This window comes from Mirounga leonina, unplaced genomic scaffold (genome assembly GCF_011800145.1).
Source record: "Mirounga leonina isolate KUSES-001 unplaced genomic scaffold, KU_Mleo_1.0 Mir_176, whole genome shotgun sequence".
Taxonomy (NCBI): Eukaryota; Metazoa; Chordata; class Mammalia; order Carnivora; family Phocidae; genus Mirounga; species Mirounga leonina.
In genome coordinates this window covers 11,007,984-11,033,690 of record NW_023270454.1, presented here as the reverse complement: position 1 = coordinate 11,033,690, position 25,707 = coordinate 11,007,984, and the positions used below count along the sequence as shown (strand labels likewise).

At 37.0% G+C, this 25,707-nt stretch overlaps 1 protein-coding gene across 2 annotated transcripts in view; it reads right to left on the bottom strand.

Annotated features, from left to right (window-relative positions):
* Window positions 1–1,017: 1,017 nt before the first annotated feature.
* The window catches only part of MTMR9 (myotubularin related protein 9), a 92,253-nt gene continuing 67,563 nt past the window's right edge, over window positions 1,018–25,707 (bottom strand). For both annotated transcript variants that reach the window (XM_035022670.1, XM_035022669.1), the window contains exons 5-10: window positions 25,461–25,678; window positions 24,438–24,599; window positions 21,498–21,639; window positions 19,507–19,727; window positions 9,820–9,971; window positions 1,018–3,794 (exon numbers count right to left, since the gene is read on the bottom strand). In XM_035022670.1, the coding sequence (XP_034878561.1) occupies window positions 3,631–3,794; window positions 9,820–9,971; window positions 19,507–19,727; window positions 21,498–21,639; window positions 24,438–24,599; window positions 25,461–25,678 (1,059 nt within the window). In that variant the 3' untranslated portion in view covers window positions 1,018–3,630. The remainder of the gene's footprint in view (window positions 3,795–9,819; window positions 9,972–19,506; window positions 19,728–21,497; window positions 21,640–24,437; window positions 24,600–25,460; window positions 25,679–25,707) is intronic.

Below are 25,707 nucleotides of genomic sequence, written 5' to 3'. Positions count from 1 at the left end.
TAACTCTGAAACCAGATTAACCACAAGAGTCACATCTCTACTAAGCAGATTTTAAATTTTTTAAAAATTATTTTTATTGGGGCGCCTAGGTAGCTCAGTTGGTTGAGCGACTGCCTTCGGCTCAGGTTGTGATCCTGGAGTCCCGGGATTGAGTCCCACATCGGGCTCCCTGCTAGGCAGGGAGTCTGCTTCTCCCTCTGACCCTCCTCCCTCTCATGCTCTCTCTCATTCTCTCTGTCTCAAATAAATAAATAAATCTTAAAAAAAAAATTATTTTTATTTATTTATTTATTTATTTATTTATTTATTTATTTATTTATTTATTTGCAGGAGCGAGAGAGATAGCATGAGCAGCAGGGAGAGGGAAAAGCAGGCTCCCCGCTGAGCAGGGAGCCTGACGTGGGGCTCGATCCCAGGACCCTTGGGATCATGACCTGAGCCACCCAGGCACCCCGCAGATTTTTTTTTTTTTAAGTACAGCAAAATGTTCCTTCTATTTTTCACTTCAAGAGACAAACTACTGATCAGATCTTTCCCATGATACTGATTTTTAAATTTAATATAAATACTCAAAAACTAAAATATCACTAAATTTCATCCTTTAAAATGAAAAGTAATGACATATCACCTCTGTAAATCAGGCCTCAGAGTTCAAAGAAAAGCTTTTAAATTACCCATATGGGATCTGAAATGACTATTGTCTTCCAAAGTTTTCCCAAAAATCACTTTAAAATCTTGTTTCAAAGGCCTAATTTTTCTCAGAAACAAAATATATTTATAGGTTGTTTTAATTCTATTAGATTTTATAACTTTCTGCTGTTTTCTTTCTATTTAATAAAACCAGAATGAAAAAATTTGACCAATTACTGAAAAGTTTTACCACCCAAAGAGTTTCAAAATCTTAATATAATCAACCAACTATGTTCTTGTGGTTTCTAAAAAAAAATTGTTAATTTAAAATCTAAGGATCCTTGTACTGCCGATAGAAGACTGTAGCAATCTTTTGTATTTTTAGAATATTCTCTGTAGGACCTACTTTTGCATCCCCAAAATGTAAACCAGCCTTTACTATAAATGAATACATAAGATGCTTAATATATATAAACTTGATTTTATCTCACTTGGTTATTATTGGCTCCTACGGGGCAATTCGCTTGCTCACTAATTCTGCCACCACTCTCTTCATTCAAGTTTTTAAAGCCACCTTTATCAAAGATGATTCTCCAAACTTAAAGTTTAACAAGTATCTTCTCATGAGTATATCCACTGTATGTATTCTTCTTATCCAAGGAATGGGTAACTTCATAATATTACTAAAATCCCTCTTTAAATTATATTGATAATGCACCTCTGACACAGTTCTTGAGTTTGGGAAAACCCTAATATTTGCATTATTAGATGTCCCCTTTGAAAATACACTGATAACAAAGATTGTTTTTTATGACCTATAAACAGAACTGAGGTTTGCACAATCCCTAATTATAAATTAATACTAAAATGCAAACTTGTCCAAATAGCTTAAGATCACTGCCTCAATAAAAGAAAGAAAAAGAAACACTATGCTATCATTGGACTATGTCTCACACATAAAATGTTCATCAGGAAGACAGGTATAAATTGATGGCATACACTTTCTCCATGACCAAGCCTAATAAAAGCTTCCACCCACAGAAGCCCTATGGCTAATCAGTGTCACCAGTGGGAGTCACTTCTAAAGAATCACTAAAAACAACAACATCAAAACAAAACTCTAAATGGTTTTCCTTATGGGTCCGTGAACTGAGAAGAGCTCCTTCAGATCTACTCTTGAGACAAAAACAGGAGCAAACAAAAAGATCAGCTGCATGAACAAACACAGCAAGTGATTTTCAGGGGTGATAAAAAAGCTGGAGTATTTCCTCTTCTAAAAGATTAACATAAACATTTCACACAGCATGGAGATATTGATAGCAAGGTCTCCTTTGCTCCTTGCTGTAGCCTTTTTGTGAGGGCTTTAACGCCTGAAGACTCATGACTATAGCCAAGAAAATAAGTCAAGAATAAATCGGAGCTTAGAGGAGAAGGCAGGCAAATATACCAAAGGAGAGTTCTGATATCTGTTGCTGTTGTCCAAGCCTTTTGCTACCAGTCCAAGGAAACAGAAAAAAGATGAAGTTTGGGAAACTGGAGATAGAAAGTATTTGCTGTTTTCTAAGGCGTCTGAATGTGGCCATTGATTATGCTAGACTAGATATTTTTTACAATTATATTTTTAGCTCAATACATAGCTCTAAAGCGGGGTTCAGTTTTGGTGTGCTTTACACTGAAACGGTTCTACACAGAGGGGCTGGAAATGGCTATTAATCGTTTACTCTTCAACTATCCTTTTAATGGAAAACTAGAATTGACAGTATTTATTAAAATGAACAGTGCCACAAAACAGAAATGTATATAGAAAGCACTGAACCACAAACGTTTACAGTAGCAGGAATAAACTAGCATAGCATAAATACAGTCATAACATTGAAACATTTCAATCTGTTTCTGCAGTTTAAAACACAGCTGTGTCACGTTCATCAACTTTCACCTCCCACTTCAATTAGATTTGCCTAACATATAATGAACAAATCAGCAGTCAAGGTAAATTTTCAAAAGGCTCAAGCCAACGTGAAAGGTTTAAGCTTAGTATTAGTAAACTCTCAGAATACTTAAAAATAAAACAAAACACAATAAAACTTAACACACATACATACATGAAACAGTGCAGTAAGAACTTCAGACAAGGGCAGTGCACTTCTGGTTTAAGGAAACCATATTTGTAGCTTAATTATAACAAACGTCTACCTAAATAATGGTTTAATGGGATATCCAGCATTTGATATGCATTTAATATGTATGGTCAAAAAACCTGAAAAACCAATTCAACAGTAACGATACCATATCAGTAACAAATTCCTACTTTATTTCTCTATTGCACATACTTCTACTGTCTACTGTTAAAATTTACTTCTTAATCTAAATATCAAAGGATTATACCTATAACCCTTGTAAAAATATTTACCTTGAATAAATATTCAGATTTTCCTTTCTTAACAAACCAGAATGAGAATGAATTCAGCTTTGTTAATCCAAAGCTATTTTAAAGAGAAGGGCAAAGGTATTGGAAACAGCATGTTAATCACAAAATTCTTGGTTTAACAACCATTTCAGTTTTGAAAAATATTTCTGTGTTTGGAGTGTTTAAAGTCTGATCTTTTTTAAAACTAACACATATTCCCTAAAGAGATTAATCATATCCTTGACTGGTCTGGAGCACTGTTTGGAAAGTAGACACAGAAAAAATTTTAGATTAAATGGCATATAACACAAATGGCATTAAATAGGTCACCTGTTTCACATAAAATAAAATGACTAGCACCTCCTTTCTGCTCCCAAAGTAAAAAGGCCTAAAAGGCCACATGAAACATGAGTAATTACAGTTTAAGTTTCATTCGTAAAGTATTGAGAAGTCCACTACATTAGAGGGTTCTCACATCTAAAGCCTTAGGTTCAAGGCTACTGTGTAAAAGTGAACTGAAGGGCCAAAGGAGAGAGACAGATGGGATTCAGTTCCAGGAAGGTCCTTATTTATGTAGGTTGTGGGGAGATTTTTCAGGGACTCTCCTGCATCCCATCCTCAGTTTCCAGTTCTGCCAACTGCCTCCTAAGTACATTTACTTTTGCTTGTAATTCCTTGTTATATTCAATGATGTTAACCATTTCTTCATATGCTTCATCCAAATACTTGGAGGATCTGTTCCAACGGAGGAAAATACCTATTGAATCCAGGAAAGGAAGACAGAAGGCAAAAAGATACATACAATGGATTAACTATTCCATCATTATACATTCTTTTTTCTTTTTCTTAAAATTCACATCTGTGTTTTATTATACTCTGGAAGAAGCAGGAATCCTGAAGTACTGAAAGTGTAACTAAATACACTAAAACATCACTATTTCTATGTACATAATCATTCATTCTTCAACCTCCCCCCAACAAAATTATGAAATGGATTAAAACACTATTCTCTGATATATCCAGGATTATAAATAAGCTGGTAACTTACAATGCCATAAATTTTCCAGTTTCACAATACAGTGAATTACAGAATTTCAATTACAGAACTTTACTCAGAACCATAGGACCTCATACATGTGTAAAATCACTTTCACTAGAAAAGTGAGAGAGCAACCGCTGAACCATACATTGTTATTTAAAACCCTAAACTTCCCAACAAACAAAAGCTTAGGACCAGATGGCTTCACAAGTGAAATCTATCAAACATTTAGAGAAGAGTTAATACTTATTCTTCTCAAACTATTCCAAAAAGTTGAAGGGGAAGGAATGTTTCCAAACTCATTCCATGAGGCCACCATTACCCTGATACCAAAACCAAACAAACACACACAAAACAAGAAAATTATAGGCCAACAGCCCTGATAAACATAGATGCAAAAATCCTGAACAAAATATCAGCAAAGTGAATTCAGCAATACATGAAAAGCATCATATACCATGATCAAGCAAGATTCATTCTAGAGATGCCAGGATGGTTCAACAGCCACAAGTCAATCAACACAACATGCCACATTAACAAAAAGAAGGATAAAATCATGTGATCATCTCAACAGATGCAGACAAAGCATATGATAAAATTCAACATTCATTTATGATTAAAAACTCACAACAAACTAAGTATAGAGGCCATATATGACAAACCAACAGCTAACATACACAACCGTGAAAAGCTGAAAGCTTTTCCTCTAGATCACAAACAAGACAAAGAGGCCTACTCTTACTAATACTTTTACTCAACACAGTATCAGAGATCCTAGCCCAGAAATCAGACAAGAAAAAGAAATAAAAGGCTCCCAAATAGGAAAAGAAGCAACACTGCCACTATCTGCAGATGACATAATACTATATATAAAAAATCCTGAAGACTCCACCAAAAAACTACTGAGACTAATAAATTCAGTAAGGTTGAAGAATACAAAATTAATACACATAAGTTCACATTTTTATATAATAACCATGAACTATCAGAGAAATTAAGAAAAACAATCCCATTTATAATTGCATAAAAAATACCTAGGGATAGGAGGAAGATCTTTCACTAAAGAAGTAAAAGACCTATACTCTGAAAACTATAAGACATTGATAAAAGAAACTGAAACAGCACAAATAAATGGGAAGATATACCATGCTCGTGGATTGGAAGACTATTGTAAAATGCCCATACTACCCAAAGCATCTACAGATTCAATGCAATCCCTATCTAAAGACATTTTTCACAGAAATAGAACAAATAATCCTACAACCTGTATGAAACCACAAAAGACCCCAAATAGCTAAAGCAATCTTGAAAAAAGAACAAAGCTGGAGGTATCACCTTCCCTGAGTTCAAGATATACTACAAAGCTACAGTGACCAAAACACTATGTTAACAGCACAAAAACAGACACACAGACCAACAAAACAGAGGGGAGTCCAGAAATAAACCCACACTTAAGACAGTCAATTAATTTTCAACAAAGAAGGCAAGAATATATAGTGGGGGAAAAGATAGTCTCTTCAATAAATGATGCTGGGATAACTGGACAGCTACATGCAAAACAATGTACTGGACCACTTTCTTACATCATATACAAAAGTAAACTCAAAATGGATTAAAGATTTAAATGTAAGAACAGAAACGATAAAACACGTAGAAGAAAGCATAGGCAGTATCTCTTTGACATCAGTTTTAGCAGTAATTTTTTGGATATGTCTCATCAGGCAAAGGCTAACAAAAGCAAAAATGAACAAATGGGACCACATCAGACTAGAAAGCTTTTGCACAATGAAGGAAACCATCAACAAAAGGCAACCTACTGAATGGGAGAAGATATTTTGAAATGATATAACTGATAAAGGGTTAATATAAAAAATATAAAAGAATCACATAACTCAATATCAAAAAAACCAATCCAATTAAAAAATAGGTACACGACTTGAATAGAAATTTCTCCAAAGAAGACATATAGCTGGCCAAGAGACACAGAAGAAGATGCTCAACATCACAAATTATCAGGGTAAAATGCAAATCAAAACCACATGAGGTATTAGCTCACACCTGTCAGAATGACTAGTATCAAAAAGACAAGAAATAACAGCCATTGGCAAGGATGCAGAGAAAAGGGAACCCTCATGCATTGTAGGTGGGAATGCAAAATTGTGTAGCCACTACGGAAAACAGTATGGAGGTTCCTCAGAATATTAAAAATAGACTACTATAGGATCTAGCATTTCCACTTCTGGGTATTTATCCAAAGAAAATGAACACACAAATTCAAAAAGACATATGCACCCCTATGTTAACTGCAGCATTATTTATGATAGCCAAGGTATGGAAGCAACCTAAGTGTCCATCAACAGATGAATGGATAAAGAAGATGTAGTATAGATACACCACAATGGAATACTACCCAGCCATAAAAAAGAATGACATCTTCCTATTTGCAACAATATAGATGGGCCCAGAGGGTATCATGCCAAGTGAAATAAGTCAGGTGGAGAATGATAAATCCCACATAATTTCACTTAGATGTGGAATCTAAAAAACAAAAACAAAACAAAACAAACAAACAAAAGAAAACAGAAACACAGATACAGAGAACAATTTGATGGTTGCTACAGGGGAGGGAGATGGGGTGATGGACAAAACAGGGAAAGGGGATTAAAAGGCACAAACTTCTAGTTATAAATAAGACATGGGGATGCAATGTATAGCTTAGGGAACATAGTTAATAACAGTGTAACAACTTTGTATGGTGACAGGCTGTAGCTAGACTTACCATGGTGATCCCTTTGTAATGTATGTAAATGTTGAATCACTATGCTGTACACCTGAAACTAATATATGTCAACTACACTTCAATTAAGGAAAATAATAAAAAGCCTAAACTTCAGTGCGCTCTCTCCCTGTCTCTTAAGAGGTGGTCTTCCAATTCTACAGGCACATTCTTCTTTTCCCAATAACTATCCTTTTTTTATAGACTAAAAGGAAACATTTCCTCATCTGCATAGATCTACATTAGCTCTATCATCCCAACATCATGGCTTAAAGACATTCAAATAAGGAGGTACAAAAACTCTCCAGGCAGCAGTATTGTCAGTAGCTGGTAAGTTCACAAAGGTTTTATGATTCTTTAAAACACTTTCTATAAACCAAACTGCCAGAACCCTAAAGCTACTCTCTATCAGAAAGGGAAAACAGAAACATAGCTTAAAGAATGGACTTTGTTGATTTTTCCGTTATATGAGCCTGTATTTAAAATCCTGTTCTTCAATTCAGGAATTACTTAATACTAATGGCTAACTATGATGTAAATATAAACAGAAGAGAGACATTTTAAGCTCATTATACAACCCATATACCCACTATGAGAAGATTTTACCTCACACAGAATTTCTTCCATTTCTAAGCTGGGGCACTAAACACATATGGAAACTCTGTTCTTAATGGAATGGTAGGAATTCATTCATGTAACAACAAGATTTCCTCCAATCACTTCATCTCTAAACTCTCAATGCGGTTTGGTAAAAAACTAGTTACATCGTCCATTAGGCCATTTAACTCCAAATCTGGCTTTTCTCCCAAGTAGCTAGTCTCTTACTTCAGTTACTAAACATGACAGTGGCTTCTAGGTAAAAACTGTCCCAGAAATCTTTAACAAAAAGTTTGGCTGTAATCTCTCATTTAAGAGATCACTTATCCTGTACCGGGGACTGTCTAAAACAATGAAGAAAGTAAACAAAGAGAAGTTCTGAGCAGCCAAAAATTCCCAAAGCACTAAAGCTCAGACTCCGAGAACCTGGAGACTATCTGAGGCCACTTTCCCACAATTCTAACTTGCGGACACCTAAACAGATAAGATTAGAAGCATAAACTGAGGAGGAAGGAAGCAGCTAATGACAGATATGCCAAGAGGAATGAGATGTAAGAGCTGACATCCAGAGAAGTGACAGAAACGGACTTAGTCTCAAACTGAGAGAGCAAAGCAATCTGAGGCCCTTTTACAGATAAAGGGCAAACAGTTTCCCACACATGAACTGCCCTTGTGGGCATAACATATTAAAATGTGGTATAATAACTGACATTTATGGTAATTCAGTTCAATTACCAAACAGCTAGCATTCTTTGTGTGTAGGTTTTGTGCCATTTAATACAGATGAGGGGCACCTGGGTGGCTCAGTCAGTTAAGCGTCCGACTCTTGGTTTAGGCTCAGATCATGATCTTGGGGTCATGAGATTAAGTTCCTCACTGGGCTCAGTGCAAGAGTGCGCTTGAGATTCTCTCTCTCCCTCTTCCTCTGCCACCCAGGTGGCCATGCGCTCTCTCAAATAAATAAATAAATATTAAAAAAAATACAAAAATGAATAAAGATGTACTTAATACCTTCAAAATGATCAAAAAGAAATGGCACTTTGTAGTCTTTGTTTAAGGGATGGCTAATATAGTTTAGACAGATTTTGGTTAGATTTTTAAAGACAAGCTTTCGTATTTATGGAGATAAATTTCAGGAGTCTGAAAAATTTATGTAGGTTAAATACCTTCTTTAGAATGAATTAGAAAATTAAGTATGGATTATTGTTCCACATGAACAATGAGGTATGTGCATCACTGCACTGATAGCATTATGTTGGTTTATAGAACCTTACTAGAATGCCTAGTTCATTAACCTTTCAGTAGCATTTAACAGAGGAACCTTTCCCAATGGCTGCTTAATGAAGGAAACAGAAACCATTTCCTTGGAGCTTACAATTTATTCCTATCCCAACTACCTACCAACTTTCTTACACAAAAAGTAATGTACTTTCCCTCATACCCATTAGAATGGCCACTACCAAAGGGGGGAAAAATCCGAAAATAACAAGTGTTGGCAAGGATGTGGAGAAATTGGAACCCTTGTGCACTGTTGGTGCAACTGTAAAATGGTGCAACTGTTATGGAAAATGGTATGGTAGTTCCTCAAAAATTAAACAGAATTATCATATGATCCAGCAATTCCACTCCTGGGTACATACCCAAAAGAATCAAAAGCAGTGTCTTGAAGAGATAACTGTGCACCTGTGTGCCAAAAGGTGGAAGCAACCCAAGTGGCCATCAGTGTATGAATGGGTAAACAAACACATACGATGGAAAACTATTCAACCTTAGACATTCTGACACAGGCTACGATATGGATGTATCTTGAGGACATTATGTTAAGTGAAAGAAGTCATTCACAAAAAGACAAATACTGTATGATCCCACTCATACGAGGTATCTAGAGTTGTCGAACTCATAGACACAGAAAGCAGAATGGTAGTTACCAGGGGCAATGGGAAGTTGTTTAGTAAGTATAGAGTCAGATTTGCAAGAAGAAAAGTTCTGGAGACCTGTTTTGCGACAATAGGAATATACTTGACAAGAATGAACTGTATACCTAAACATGGTTAAGTTGGTAAATTTGTAATCACAATTAAAAATAGTAATGTATCTTCCCACCTAGGAAAATACCCAATATAAACAGCAGTATCCACTGAATAATCACTGTTCACTTCTGAAATGGGGACTAAACAAAAGAAGTGTGACTAGATAACGGATGTGAAGGAGAGAACCATGCCCACACTGTGAAAAAAACAGCAGTCACACACAGGTCTGAGGGTCAGGTCCACTCACCAGCTTCAAATACAACAACAGCAAGTACTCAGAGGCAGTTCAGAGAGGGTCCTTGACTACTGATAAAAAGTCTGCAAAGGACGCAGAGCTTACCTTCCCATAGCTGAAGACTCTGTGGAGCAACTGAAGGCCAGATGACAAGATTGTTGGCTTCAAAGAGAGGATTGGTGAACTTCCTCAGTTCACTGGGCCGATTGACCCAGGACCACAGAGACATCGTTTTCTGCTGCAGCTTCAACTTACATCTGATTACAAGGAAGAAAACTGCATTAAAGCAATTAAATGATAACAACGACTATTAAATGCTCCTCCCAAGAGGACAGTTTCTTCTCTCTCTGTGTTAGAAGGCAGAACACAAAACTTTTAACAGATGAATAAAATAGTGTAAAATAAAAATATTTGTCAGAAAATTCAACCAGCATTATAACTCAGTAACAGCAAAACTATTTCACAGGCTTCAAGGCCAACCAGAAGGATAAAACCAGAATCTGGTGTTAAACATTAACCCAGAGAACAGACCATTACTATATGCAAAATCCTTTATTGTATCTGGCACTGTATTTTATCTTATTTTTTAAAGATTTTGTTTATTTATTTGATAGAGAGAGAGAGCGTGTGAACACAAGCACAGGGAGTGGCAGAGGAAGAGGGAGAAGCAGACTCCATGCTGAGCAGGGAGCTTGACATGGGTCTCGATCCCAGGCCCCTGGGATCATGACCTGAGCCGAAGGCAGACATTACTTAACTGACTGAGCCACCCAGGTGCCCCGGCACTGTATTTTAATTTAAAATAGCTAAATATAAAAATAACTTTCTTTTTTGTTTTGGAAAAGTCTAGAATGCAAAGAACAAAGATTACAGACATATTAAAAATAGAGGTTGAGTCAAATCTCAAAGCCTAAAATTTTTTAGAGACTTAGCTTTTAGGACAAATAAATTACATGTACATAAAATGCAGATGGACTGTCAAAGATTAAAAATGAATATGTATCTTGATGTAAATACAGATTCAATCTACATTTATATACAATGAACAGCCTTCACAATAACCCTGAAATTCTGTAACACTCTTTTATCATAGAATAAACTCACAGGGATAGAACATGAACTGATACATTTTGGAAAAAATAAATTTTAACAAGAACTGAAAGATAATTTGTGGTAAGCCTTACATTAACCAAAAAGATAACATATTCAATTTTCATAGGCTTCTACTCAAGTTGAAGTTTTGCTATAAAATTGGTTTTGTCTCTGAAACTACTTATTAGTTAATTATGTGCACCCTTCTTATGTTAGCAATAAAAAGAATCCACATAATCACAGAACTCCCATGTATACTGCAATTTAATTGCTAGGATAGCAAGTCCTATACTATGTCCCCAGGAACCAGGCATGGCGAGGATAGGAAACCACTGTACCCACTGCTCCTGCAGTAAGTGGTTTGGCCCTGCCCCCCAAACCTATGGCTAGCCAGTCACTGAACTTTTTTCCACCAGAGCCCAACCCATACAGCTTCAGAATCCTTCTCAATCAGCCCTACTCATAGGATCTACCAAACGGCAATCAGAATGGGAGATAAAATGCATTTATGATCCCTTTATTAAAGGCTAGTTCTGGGGGCTGGGGGATATTAGTAAGAAGTCCATAGTCAAACGTATTATTTAAATGCTGAATTAAAGTTATATACGTTGCTTTACTGAAGAGTGTCTTAAAGTCTTTAACAATTACTTTGTGACTTTTTGAGAGGGGACTACATTATACCACATTACCCAAATTTAACCAAGGTAAATCACCAATTGTCCCCCTCCCCCATAAGAGTATAGTCTAGGGGTAAGTCGAACATGCCTTAAGAAATGGCAGGATTCGGAGTGCCTGGGTGGCTCAGTCGGTTAAGCATCCAACTTTTGATTTCAGTTCAGGTCAGGATCTCAGGGTCATGAGATCATAATCCACATCAGGCTCTATACTAAGTGCAGAGCCTGCTTAAGTTTCTCTCTCCTCCTTTCCCTCTGCCTCTGCCCCCAGCTCCTGTGTGTGTGTGTATGTGTGTGTGCACATGCATGACCCCCAATTTTCTCTAAAAAAAAAAAAAAGAAATGGCAGGACAAGACCTAGATTTCTAACATATTTAAGTGCCATGAAGCGTTGCCTTTGTGATGATTATTTGTATGTAATTTTTTTTTAAATTTAGATTCAATTAGCCAACATGTGGTATATCATTAGTTTCAGATGTAGTGTTCAATAATTCATCAGTTGCATATAACCCCCAGTGCTCATATCACTGTATATAATCTTTACTCTCCTAAAAAACAAAAAACAAAAAAACCAAAACCAAAATATAACAGCAAAGCCTTGTTGACATACACAACTTTGTTTTGTTCAGCATTTTAAAAGCATATCTAACCATTGGTGTAATACCTTTTAACACTGCTTGGTATTAGTATCTATCAAAGAAACTGTAAATATGCTTCATTTCACATGCTGACTCCCAACTGCTAAAGGCTACCAATTATCTTTCCTTTTTTAAAGCATCAGATGACATAGAACATGAAATACTTGCTGTCACATTCAGTAGAATCAATGTGCCAGCCAGAGTAATACTGTGGTTCTGTGTCAAAATGCCATCAGTGGTTAAGTTCCAGGCTTGTGGCTAAGCAGGTGATAGAAGATTCAAGGAAGAATGAATGAATGAACTGACATTTTAAAAAAGCCTATTGTGTGACAGGTATTAGGCTAGTTTTCACATGTGTGTCATTTGATCCTCACTGTAACCCAGTGTGGCAGAGATTAATTTTTGCCCTTAACATGAGCAGAAATAGATTCAGAGAAGTCATATGGCTAGTAAGTGGCAATAGTAGAGATTCAAACTCCAATCTTCTAATTTCAAGTCTTGAATATTTTCCATGAAAGTACACTGGAGAGAATGAGGAAGGAGCTGATGACAGTAAAAAGGAAGGTACCTAAAGTTTCTCAGAGCATAGTTTAAAATGTTGCATGTAGCTGTGGGACTTCTGGAATGGTAGGGTAAGGACCTCTGTATATCTTCTCCAAAAAGTAATGAAAACAGGGGCAAAAACAGTCAAAATAAATACTTTCACGACTCTGGAAATTAACAAAAGGTTTGTGACAATCTGAGGAACACTCATTCAAGAAAAACTAATGAACCTCTGAAAGAACAGGATTCGGAGCATTTTAACTTGGCCAGTGCCAACACTCTTTCCCCAGCTCTGCACTATCACTGCAAACAAGCAGCCCTGTCTCCACTGGAGGGGCAGACCAGCTTTGGAGCTCCTCAAAAAATACCACCCCCAGAGCACTGTCACGATTTGATGTGTCTGGCAGCTCCCTGGTAAAGGCTCCTTGGTAGAGTCTTGTAGTTATTTGACAGGACTCACAGTTTGAGGTTCTCAGAGGGAAAAGCCCTATTCCCCAGGGTATTTGTCAAAAACAATGAGAGGAAACTATTTAACAGCACAGTTGCCTGAGGCTGTCATGCCAGTTGAGGCAAGTAAGACCCTAGGAAAAATAAAAGATCTGGGGAATGAGATGTCCCTGGGCAGCAGGGGGTGAGATGGGGCTTTGTAAAGCTCTGACATATTCCTGCAAATTCAAAACGGTATGCACATGCCTAGGAAATGCTTGAGATAGCCCCTATTCTTTCTCCTCTGGCTGAACCTGAGGCCCTGTATAAGCTGAAGGCTAAAACAAAGCTGTGAACTACCTGAGTGTTGAAGTCATGCCTAATACACACATAAGGTCCCTCAGCAAAGGAGGAAAAAGTTATTCATTCAGAAGGTAGAGGATCTAATTTCCAGATTTGCCATATTATCTAAAACATCAGTTTTCAAAAAAAGCAAATTACAACACACACAAAGAAACAGGAATGTGTGGTCTATACTCAGGGGGAAAAAAGCAGTCAAAAGAAATTGTCCCTTGGAGAGGGAGGGCATATTGAACTCACTAGACAAAGACTTTATTTTATTTAGGATTTTTATTTATTTAGTTGGGAGCAAGCAAGAGAGAGAGTGAGCACGAGTAGGGGGAGGGGCAGAAGGAGAGGGAGAAGCAGACTCCCCGCTGAGCAGGGAGCACCACTAGGGGGTTGATCCCAGGACCCTGGGATCATGACCTGAGCTGAAGGCAGATGCTTAACCAGCTAAGCCACCCAGGCACCCCACTAGACAAAGACTTTAAATTAGCTATCATAAATGGGTTCGAAGAGCTAAAGAAAAATGCCTGAGAAATTAAAGGAAAGTATGATAACAATGCTATACCAATGGACAATGTCAGTAAAGAGGTAAAAATTTTAAAAAGAACCAAAGAGAAATCCTAATTTGAAAGTATAACTGAAATGAAAAAATGACCACAGGAACTCAACAGTAGATTTAAGCTGGAAGAAGAATCAGTGAATTTGAAGATAGGTCAATTGAGATTATTAATTTCTGAAGAAAAGAAAGAAAAATTGAAGAAAATTGAAAAGAATCTCCAAACCTATGGAATACCTCCAAACCTATGGAATACCAACATGCACAATGGGAGTTCCAGAAGGAGAAGAAAAAAGGGCAGAACGAATGTTTGAAAAATAATGTCTGAAAACTTCTCAAATGTGATTCTACACACCCTAGAAGATCAAGGAACTCCAAGTAGGATAAATTCAAAGTGTCCACACTAAGACACATCAGTGTCAAAAGCCAAAGAAAAAGATAATTGCAAAACCAGTAAGAGAAAAATGACCCATTACATACAGGGGACCCTCAGTGAAAGTAATGGCTCACTTATCAGAAACCATGAGGCCAGAAAGCAGTGGTATGACATATTCAGGGCACCTGGGTGACACAGTTGGCTGTGTCCAACTCTTGGTTCAGCTCAGGTCATGATCTCCAGGTCATGAGATCGAGCCCTGCGTTGGGCTCTGTGCTCAGTGCAAGTCGGCTTAAGATTCTCTCTTTCCTTATGCCTCTGCCCTTCCCCTCCACACTCTCTCTCTCTCTAAGATAATCTTAAAAAAAAAAGAGACTATTGATCAAGATGTCTATATCAGCAAAACTATGCTTCAAAAATGAAGAAGACTGATGTCACCAAAAATGGAAGAGTAGGCAGCTCCAAATGCCCATCCCTCCAGAGAAACATTGAAAACAAAAGTAGAAACTGTTAGAACCCACTTTGTCAGATTTCTGGGAAATAGAAGTTTACAACACACAAGCAAATGAAGAATCAAGGAAAAGGAAACTTGAAAAACAATAAAAAAGCTTAATGATATTTTTATTTGCTCTTGCCCTACCCTTACCCTAGCTCATAGAAGTCTTGAAGATGGCAGCCCACGCTCTTAGTATGGGACCCTGGTCCCTGGCTTCAGAGGGAATAAAGCAGTCCTTATTCACAAAGAATTGTGTCTCTCTGTTCTAACTTGTCCAAGGGTTACCTGAAGCACCTGTCTTTGTTATATCTAACTTGGAAATCACCATGGGCAGAAAAGTGGTGGGCATTCCTAGAAAACATAAGGTGAATGGACAACCTGTAGCCATCTGGGGGAAAAGATTATGGTTGAGGGGTACAACAGAGCACCAAAAACCCAAGGAAAAAGATTCTTTGGAAAAGCAGTGTATTCACAGTTGCCCATGTATACTGAGGAATTAAGAAAGCCATATGCATGCCTAAGGCAGGAAACACGCTCTGAAAAGGCCCAAGAAGATCCCAAGATTTTGGTTTTGGCTGATCTCTAGGCTCAGTGAGGGCCAGTGAGGGCGAGAAGTGAAGGCTGAGGCCTGACTAAGCATTGAAGGAATATTCCAGCATAAAGCCCATCTGTAAAGACTGCAAAAGGATTTTTTTCCTTTGTCTTGAGTGGTTTTTCCTTTCACTTTTCCCTCCCTCTTTTCCTCTCTCTCTTTTGGCTCCAAGTATTCAAGGAAATCACTGCCAAAGACTAGCTGAACACAAACTAAAGAACAGATACTTCAGGGCGCCTGGGTGGCTCAGTTGTTAAGCGTCTGCCTTCGGCTCAGGTCATGATCCCAGGGTCCTGGGATCGAGTCCCACATCAGGCTCCCTGCTCGGCAGGAAGCCTGCCCCTCCCTCTCCCACTTCCCCTGCTTGTGTTCCTGCTCTCGCTCTCTCTCTCTGTCAAATAAATAAATAAAATCTTTAAAAAAAAAAAAAAAAAAGAACAGATACTTCAGAAACTACACGTGAGAAAAAAATACACTTTACAAAAGTTTAGAAAAGTCTAAATAAATAGTTACAGCTTATGGCAAGCAACAAATACAAACTCCAAGGAGTGGGAAGAATCTAATTTCCAGAGAGCTACGTTATAACATTTTAAATGTCCAGATTTAAAATTACAAATGATGCAAGAAAGACCCCTAGAAAGTATGGCCCAGTCATAGAAAAAAAATTAACAGAAATTGTCCCTAAGAAAGCACTGACTTTGCTTTTACTAGATGAAGACTTTAAATCAACAGTCTTAAATATGCTCAGAGCTAAAAAAAAAAAAAAAACCCCAACAAAACAAAACAAAACAAAAACAAAAACTAAGGACAAAGAACTAAAGGAAACAAGGAGAACAAGTCTCAAAACCTAGACTATATCAATAAACAGACAAAATTATAAAACAGTACCAAACAGAAATTCTGGAACTGAGAAGTACAATATCTGAAAAAAACAAAACAAAACAACTCACTAGATGGTTTTAATAACAGATCTGAGCAGGCACAAGAATAAGCAAATCTGAAGACGGGTCAACTTAAATTCCCCATTCTGAGAAGAACAAAAAAAGATTAAAGAAAAATGAACAGAGCCTAAGCAGCTTGTGGGTACCAACATATGCATAATGGGAATCCAAGAAAGAGAAGAGAGAAAGCATGGGAACAAAAGAATATATAAAGAATTAATGGCCAATTGGTCAATTATACCTCAATACAAATAGAAAAAACTGAACACAAAAAGAACCACACACACAAAATTATTAAGGGCTGAAAACTCCCCAAACTTGATAAAAGACATGAATCTACACATTTAGAAGTTCAACAGGCTCTAAGAAGGATAAAGGCAAAGAGACCCATACTGAGACACATTATAATCAAATTTACAAAAGCCAGACAGAGAGAGAATCTTGAAAGCAGCAAGAGAGATGCAACTCCGCATGTAGAGGGATCCTACATCATCCTTCTACAACAGATTTCTTATCAGAAACTAGGGAGGCCAGAAGGGACAGCAATGACATTTCTCAAGTGCTAAAAGGAAAAAAAAAACAAAAACAAAACCAAAAACTACGTACCAGGAACTCTACATCCCGGAACACTATTCTTTAAAAATGAAGGAGAAATTAAGACATTTCCAGATAAATAAAAATTGAGGGAGTTCATTGCTAGAAGACTTGCTTTACAAGAGAAATGCAAAAAGGAATCCTTCAAGCTAAAATGAAAGGACACTAGACAGTAACTCAAAGCCATATGAAGGAATAACTCAGAAAAGATAACTAAAGGTATAAAAGTAAGTTATTATTATATTTTTTGACTTGTAATTCCTCTTTTTATTTCCTACATAATTTAAAAGACAAACATAATAATAAATCCATGTCAATGCGCAAATAAGAATATAATTATATATAAGAATGTAATTTGTGATAATAACATATAGGGGAGTGGAGCTATGGAAGAGCAAAGTTTTGTATGCCATTGAAGCTGAGTTTGTATTCAAAGTAGATTGTTATAAATTTGGGACATTAGTTGAAATCCACCTGGTAACCAGTAAAAAAAAAAAAAATTAATATACATAAAATAAGAAGGGAATCATGATAGTACACTATTAAAGTATCAAACATATAGGAAGGCAAGTAATGGAGGAGATGAAGAACAAAAGAGGTATAAGACAAACAACATAAATCTCACACTGGCAGAAATAGGCCATTCCTTTTCAGTAATCACTTTAAACATAAATGAAGTAAACTCTCCAATCAAAATGCAGAGATTGGCAGAATGGACTAAAACATGATCCAACTATATACTGTCTACAAAAGATTCACTTTTGATTCAAAGATGCAAACAGATTGAAAATAAAAGGATGAAAAAAGATTTTCCACACAAATACCCATTCCACACCACGAGAGAGCTGGAATGGATGAAATAAACTTTAGGACAAAAACTCTTACAAGAGACAAAGAAGGATATTTTAAACTGGAATAAAGAGTCAATCTATCAAGAAGATATAATAATTATAAACATATATGTACCTTGCAGCAGAGCCACAAAATACAGGAAGCAAAAATCAACATAACAAAATAGAGAAACTGACAATTCTACAATACAGTTGAGGACTGCAATATCCTACTTTTGATAATGTATCAAACTAGACAGAAGACCAATAAAGAAATACATGACTTGAACAAATGTAAGGCAAATCTAGAATACTCTGCTCAACGACATCAGAGTACACATTCTTCTCAAGTGTACATGAAACATTCTTCAGGATAGATCACAGGTTAGGCCACAAAACAAATCTCAATACATTTTAAAAGACTGAAGTCATACAAATATCTTCTCCAACTACAACAGCATGCAGTTAGAAATCAATAACAGAAGAAAAAACACAGATGAATGAAAACGAAAACACAACATGCTAATACAACGTATGGGGATTCAGTGAAAACAGTGCTCAGATGGAGATTTATAGCAGTAAAAACCTATATTAAAAAAGAAAGATCGGGGAGCCTGAGTGGCTCAGTCCATTAAGCATTTGCCTTTGGGTCAGGTCATGATCCCAGGGTCCTGGGATCAAGCCCTATATCTGGCTCCCTGATCAGCTGTGGGTCTGCTTCTCCCTCTCCCTCTGGCCCTCAACCCCCCTGCCCCACCCCCACTTGTGCTGGCTCTCACTCACTGTCTCTCTCTCTCAAATAAATAAAATCTTTAAAAAAAAAAAAAAAAAGAACAAAGATCTCACATCAATAACTTTTAAATCAGTAACTTTACACCTTAAGGAACTGGAAAAAGAAGGGCAAACTAAACCAGTGCTAGCAGAAAGAAGGAAAAAATAAGAGGAGAGAGTAGATAGATGAAATAGAAAATAGACAACAGAGAGCATCAGTGAAACCAAAAGTTGGTTCTCTGAAAAGACCAACAAAACTGTCCTTTAGCTAGGATGACAAAGGAAAAAAGAGAAGAGGAAGCCTTTTGACTGTACCCAATTGAGATTACCAGTTAAGCACCTTTAAAGATAATTATGATAGGTATCTTCTAAATAAATCTATAAACTTGATGGCGTCTGGACTGTGAAAGGAGGCCTGAGGACAGTTTCCAGGGGTAACAGACAAAGTCTGGGGCAGGAGAAGGAAGACCTGTATTATAGCCCTACTACTGGTGACCAACCAGCTGCATGTCCCTGGTCAAGTCATTTAACTTTCTGGGTATTCCCCTCCCAATCTATAAAATTGGATGGAGGGCAGAGCTGGATTATATGTTAAGGATTCTTCCAGATGTAAGATTACTATGATCTTATATAAGGAAATTAACACTTAAAATGGTTACCCAATTTACTCAAAGCTTTTAAATCAGTGTATGGACTAATTTTAATCTAATAGAACAAAGTCTAGGACATGCTCTCACCTAGCATGTGATAGGCTCATAAGAAGAACACACTTCATGTAATTTAATTTATACTAACTGTAACCTCTACCATCTTATAAATAACATTAATGTAGAACCAAATCCTGGTCTCTTTTAGGAAGTGACCAAAACAGCTACAAACAAAATGGCCCCCATCCCATGTAAGCAGTATACCCACCTTTCACTTTCATTGTTGCCCAGGAATGTTCCAAACTGTGAGGCATATGCATGCTCAAAGAGCATGATGAGGAAATTCTCATTAAATTCAAAAGAACAAGGAAACTGACGAAGTATCTGCCACACACAGTCCAAGAAGAGAAGAAATACGGGTGACTCCCACTTCTGCTTACTATTACAATAGGCTGACTGTGCACAGCGCTGTTGGAATGGGTGGCCAGCCTAAGACAGAAGATGGAAATGTGACAGTCACAGCCTAGTGAGAGCACATTTATAGCACATTCCATTAACATTATTTCACACAGTTGCAACAAAACTCTTATTAAATGGAACATCATATAATTTGGATGGCTGCTATTTAGATTAATGATTTCTTGGTTTAAAACAATTTTCAGCAGCTAAGGAAAAAAACACAACTTCCAAATATTTAACAAGGCTGTGCAGTTAAAGCATAACCATAAGAACTGCAATTATCCTTGGTGAACTTAAAGTAAAATTTTCTAGGTCTCTATAATTTGTAGCAAAGTCAAAGAATATAAGGTCTTTAGGTACCAAACAAAAGACAGCTATCACCTTTTATCTCTCCAAAGCAGTACAGATTATTGTAAACTACATAAGCCTCACCACTAAATGGAAATAAATATGGAGCTCTCACACACAGATTTTATAAGGTCACTCCTGATATTAAATTTTTAATTACATATGGAAAAGAGTTATTATCATGAAGAAATCTTTATGAATACTTTTATATTAGAGATAAAATTGTCCCTAGTTCCCCTCTTCTCTTGAAAAGAACTGGAAGAGTCTGACCTCTACTGACTAAAGGAAATTTAAGAATCATTTGGATCTCTGGCCCACCCAGAAACTGATTACTGACCTTATCCCAAATCACACCCTTTAGGTATTTCACACACTTGCTTTACCTTTAGGTCCTTATACTACCTCATCTGACAAAGAAAATGCTATGAACATTTTCCAGTGGCTAATGGTATTTTGATACCCATTAATATGGTGATATTTAAGTAAGTAAATCACATTCATTTATTTGTTTGCTATGCATTATGAGGATGTTGCTGAAGAGATTTTTACCAAATATTTGAGATGGTCTGACTTGAACAGAGCTACACGTTAGTCATCAGGCAGGGTAGATAGACATGGCATACATAACAGCATTAACACATAATAAATCTGAATTTTAACTAGAAGGGCCAGAAATGATTTTTCTCCAGAGATGATTCTACTTTCAAAATATATCTAAACGTTTCTTAATCACAATTATTTACTAAGTTACACAGTGTATATACATTTATAAGTTAACCTCTGACTTGGGAGGATTTCAATCTATTTTATGAGGCCTTTATTTCAGTTGTCATTCAGCATATGTAATAACACTGCATTATGTCCTAGGGATAAAAGAGAAATTGGGCATGGTTCCCTGACCTCAAAGGAGTCACTTTATTTGGGTCTAGTTTAGGGAACAAGGCATGAAGACAATGGATCGATTTTTAGCTGTGAAGAAGGTTAAGGTCTCAAAGACTTCACGAGAGTAGCGACATGTAGCATGAGAAGGATTTCACCTGGTGGGGCAAGAGGAGAGAGTGGAGCCCGACAAGCAAAAGGCAGAAAGTGCTAGAGCACATGCCTTATAATTACAAGTCCTCACACCCCCTTCCTTGTTTATGTTTTTTATCTCTAGACTGTTTTACATTCTTTGTTATTTCCCCTGTAGGTAACAAAGTACAATTAGTGAGAGTTTGTTGAGGGAATGAAATGCCAAATGAGCAAAATAAGGAAAGAGAGGCACAAAAATTGAGAGGCAGTAAAGATTATAAATGTGTACTGAGAGGAAGAGAGATTAACTGCTCCCAGAAAAGTAAACATACAATTTAAGCATTTTAATCAATCAAAATTTCATACATTCTCTCCACTCCTGCAAACTGGGATCACATCAATTATTAGCAGTTCCTGTGCACACCAAGCAGCTTTTCTCACCTGTAGCCACTCTCTTTCTATCAGGGCCTCAAAACCACGGATGGTCCTGCTTCTTGGTTCCAAGATGATCTGGGCCAGGGAGGTAACCTGAAGTGTGGAATCAGTTCCTTCTGTTCCATGGATCAATATGGATGCCCCTTCCCTGATAGAAAAATCCAGAGTACAAATGGGATACTCCCAACATGGTCAATCAACTCTGTTAATAACAAACATTCATTGAGTACAGTATTTCCAACTCTTGCATTCTGCTCTGTCCAGTAGGGTTTAGAGTTGAAATAAGGCACATGAAGAGAGCTTCTCTTAGGAAAGAAAAACTATGGGTTCCAAATTTCACATGGCAAGAACCTCTTTAAGTTATAACAACCTTCACAAAACATTTTAGTTGAATTTTTTCTCCTTTAACAAAACCCAAAAGCAGTCCTTATCACCACAATAGGTGCTTATGTTTTCTGCCTTAATAGTTGATTAAAGCCCTTCTCATCAAACCTAGAAACATACACTTGAAGTTATTTTTCTGTATCTCTCTGACCTTGATTCTACCTTTTCACCATCAGCTGACTATAACGACGCCTTCATAAACTGTAATGTAATGGATCTAGGAAACAAGACCTGAACCACACTTTCAGAAACATGAAAACAAGAAGAAACATTTATTTTTTTAAGATTTTATTTACCTATTTGACAGAGAGAGACACAGCGAGAGAGAGAACACAAGCAGGGGGAGTGAGAGAGGGAGCAGGCCTCCTGCAGAGTGGAGAGCCCGATGCGGGGCTTGATCCCAGGACGCTGGGATCACGACCTGAGCTGAAGGCAGACGCCTATCAACTGAGCCACCCAGACGCCCCAAGAAGAAACATTTAAAAAAAAAAAACAAAAAACAAACAAATAAAAAAAACAAGCATAAAACTGTCAATCTAGAAAGTCAGTGGCAATGATATTACTATACCATAATACTTAGAAGGAGTCTGGGACCCCATTATTCTAAAGACAGTAGAAGAAAACACCAAAAACTAAATTAAGTACATCTCCCATTCCCTTCTTCCAACTCTCATATTGAAATGACAGTGAAGAAAATATTAAGAAAAAGGAAAATAACCTCACCACTTTCCCATAAGAATTTCAAGTTTGGTTACTGCTATTAATTCTTGTACTTATATCCTTTATGTAGCTATAACAAAAGGTAATTGCTTATTATTTCCACTTTTATTATGAACATTTTCCCATGTTTCCATATCACCTTTAGAAGTATTGTATTAATGGTTATATAATATTCTTAGGTGATCAACTAAAATTTACTTAAATGTCTTAGGAGTTATTTAGGTCATTGCTAATTTTTGTTACACTGTACTTAGCTTTTTGTCTTCTGTGGAATTATTTGAGAGTTCTTAATTTGAAAATAAGACTCCCTGTCATTCACCTAAGGTTAGGTTAACAACCTCATTCTTAGGATGAAATCTTGTGACTAGGTATGAGCAAGTATTTTAAGGCTTCTGATGTATACATTGAATCGCTATATCTTAGTTACCTGTGGTATATTTTCAATTTAACTCAATTCATTCACGGTCTAGTCTTACATTTTGAGCAATTAATTACAAAGGCAGATTTTTATGGAGGTATGAGTAATAAGCCAGTATATATCAGAAAAGGGAACCCAAACATGGCAAAATAACCCAAAACCTTCAACTCTTAAGAGAATGTGGAAGTCCCTGTTTGTTTCCGGTGGCCAGCTGAGTCTAAACAAAGGTGGAGTTAAATACTGTTCTGCACCTCAGTTTGCCTTGACCTGCAGCATCCCATTATTATGGCTGCAAACTCAGACAACATGGTGATAAGTGTTCATTGTCATTTACAGTTCATAAGAAACCAGAAGCCTCTGTATTCACCATGCAAGGGGAAATCTTTTTAACTTAGGTTAAAAAGAAATGAAACCCTTCAAATTAATGTCTCATTATTCCGTAATATTGATTTCTCTGCCTCAGAACTTCTTTAACTCCCATATCCCGTAAAGCCTAAGACAAAAAACAGTGACAGCCTGAGAATCCCAACGCCAAAATCTCTACCCATTACTGGTTTTGTCATTAACTCACCACATAATCTTAAGCAACCTGTTCTATGATTAATTTCTCACTAACCATAAAAACATTACATGTGTATTTCCTTAGTTTGGAAGCATCAATAAAACAAATTACAGTCTCAAGGAAAAGTGCCATCCAACTATGTGGTGGCGATTCTTATACCTATCTATTGTTTCAGAGGAATCCCCTTCTTAAAAAGGGCATTCTAAGCTTCTGCAACAACTTATACCAATCCTTCTGCCTCTGTGTTCAAGTCTTCTGCCTCAAGTCTCAAGGATTAGCAACCTTCAACTGAGTGAATAAACTAAAATCACTTCATATACTTCACATCACTGCCCTCAGGTTTGCTCAACTTGAGATCCTGATATAACTACACATATCAAGTAGTTTGTTAATAAGATATCTGAGAAATTAGAAAGAATCATTTTACTGTGTAACAGAATTACATGTTCCTTTTCACTGATATTTCAAAAGTAAGAAGGCAGGTTGGGCCCTCTGAGAGCAAATAAAAAAACTTCTTTTCATTCTTTTTCATGGTTTAAGAAAAGGAAAATTGGTAGATTCACAATTCAAGGATTTTATAGAAAAAAAATAGTTCCTTTAGTACTTAAAAAAAAAGTTGTATCATTGAAGATGTGTGTATATATGTGGTTCATTAATCATCAATAAAATACCAGACTCTATACACATACTTCATCGATAACTGAATGGCAATGACTATCTTATGTAGTAATTTATACAATGATCTGAACATAAGGTATAGACCAGGCGCAAACTTTCACGCAATATATAAACGTAGTCTGGATAAGAGCAAAGTCTAGTTAGCAGTACGTGTCCCATTCTGGAACACTGAAATACACTTTACCTGTCGATACACTGAGCTGCTAGACAAGCAGTTGTAAGAATCTCTTTGATGTGTGTCAGCCAGTTCGAAGCCTCCAATCTACCGAGCCATCGGTCCATGTTATGTGTTTGGTCATTACAAGCTTCCACGAGTTTGATTAAGCTCTCCTGAAGAATGTGATACCTTTAAAAAACAAGAAAAAGTAAAAAAGAAAATAGAAAATACAATGATGAAGGAGAAACCAAACCAAAACCCCAACCTCCACTATATCCAAGAGGCAAAGCAGCTCAAAATAGTATAAAAATATTTACCTTGCTATACAATAACTTGACAATTAAACCCTGAAAAACTAATATTTAAACATGGTTGCAAGGAAGCTTAACACGCCTGTCATGGTAAATCATTCCTCAGATGAACAGATTAAACCAGTTCACGCAGCTGAATTTCCTGACTAGGGAATTGCACAGAACACTGCATTTTGTGACAAGTCACGAGGCCACACCACTGACATCTGCCATCCTGTTCCCACAGATCCAACACTAGACACCCGGTACCTTCAGCAGGGATGGCCAAGGCCAGCTCAGACCCCATTGTTTTATTAGCTCCAACCCCCACCCACCCATTCCAGAAGCCCTGATAAACCTCTAACTGCAAACATAAACAAAAGATATTGGTGGAGGAAATACGCTGTGAGAATAGGTGGGTGTGGGGGAAAGGAAGTCTTTAGTCAGAATTCTGACTTAGAAAAATATACTTATCTGTAGCATATCTGTTCACTAAGTGTGGTGACCAGTGATCTACTAACAGAGAAATAGACCTTGCGGTGATGAAATTGCAGAGTTCACTTAGAGAAAGCATGCTTTTGGGCAAGTCCAAGATTAAGTTTCCCCCTCATCTTATAAAACATGACAGGATATCCAGCCAATTTCTGACTTTAAGTTAATGGGTAGGTTCGTTTGAGAACTTGTGATCTTTGAACAGCTAAGGGCTCACTCACTCTAATTCGCTTCTAATAAGAGTCCATTACTGTCTCGAGTCTTTTACCTCTCAATGGACTTATGAATCCGCCTCCACTGGGGATAATGAGCTTCTTGTTCAAAGCCGCCGCCTTTGGCTCTAGCTTGCTGAGCTACATTTAAAGATCTGGTGTCAATGATGTAGCCTCGTTTTCCTGCCCTGAGGGTAGCATTTATCAGCTTTTCATCTTCTTTGCACCTTCTCCCATTTGTGCCAGTGAGTGGCTGACCACTTCGCATGATTACCTAGAAGCACAATGCAGTTTAAAATTGAA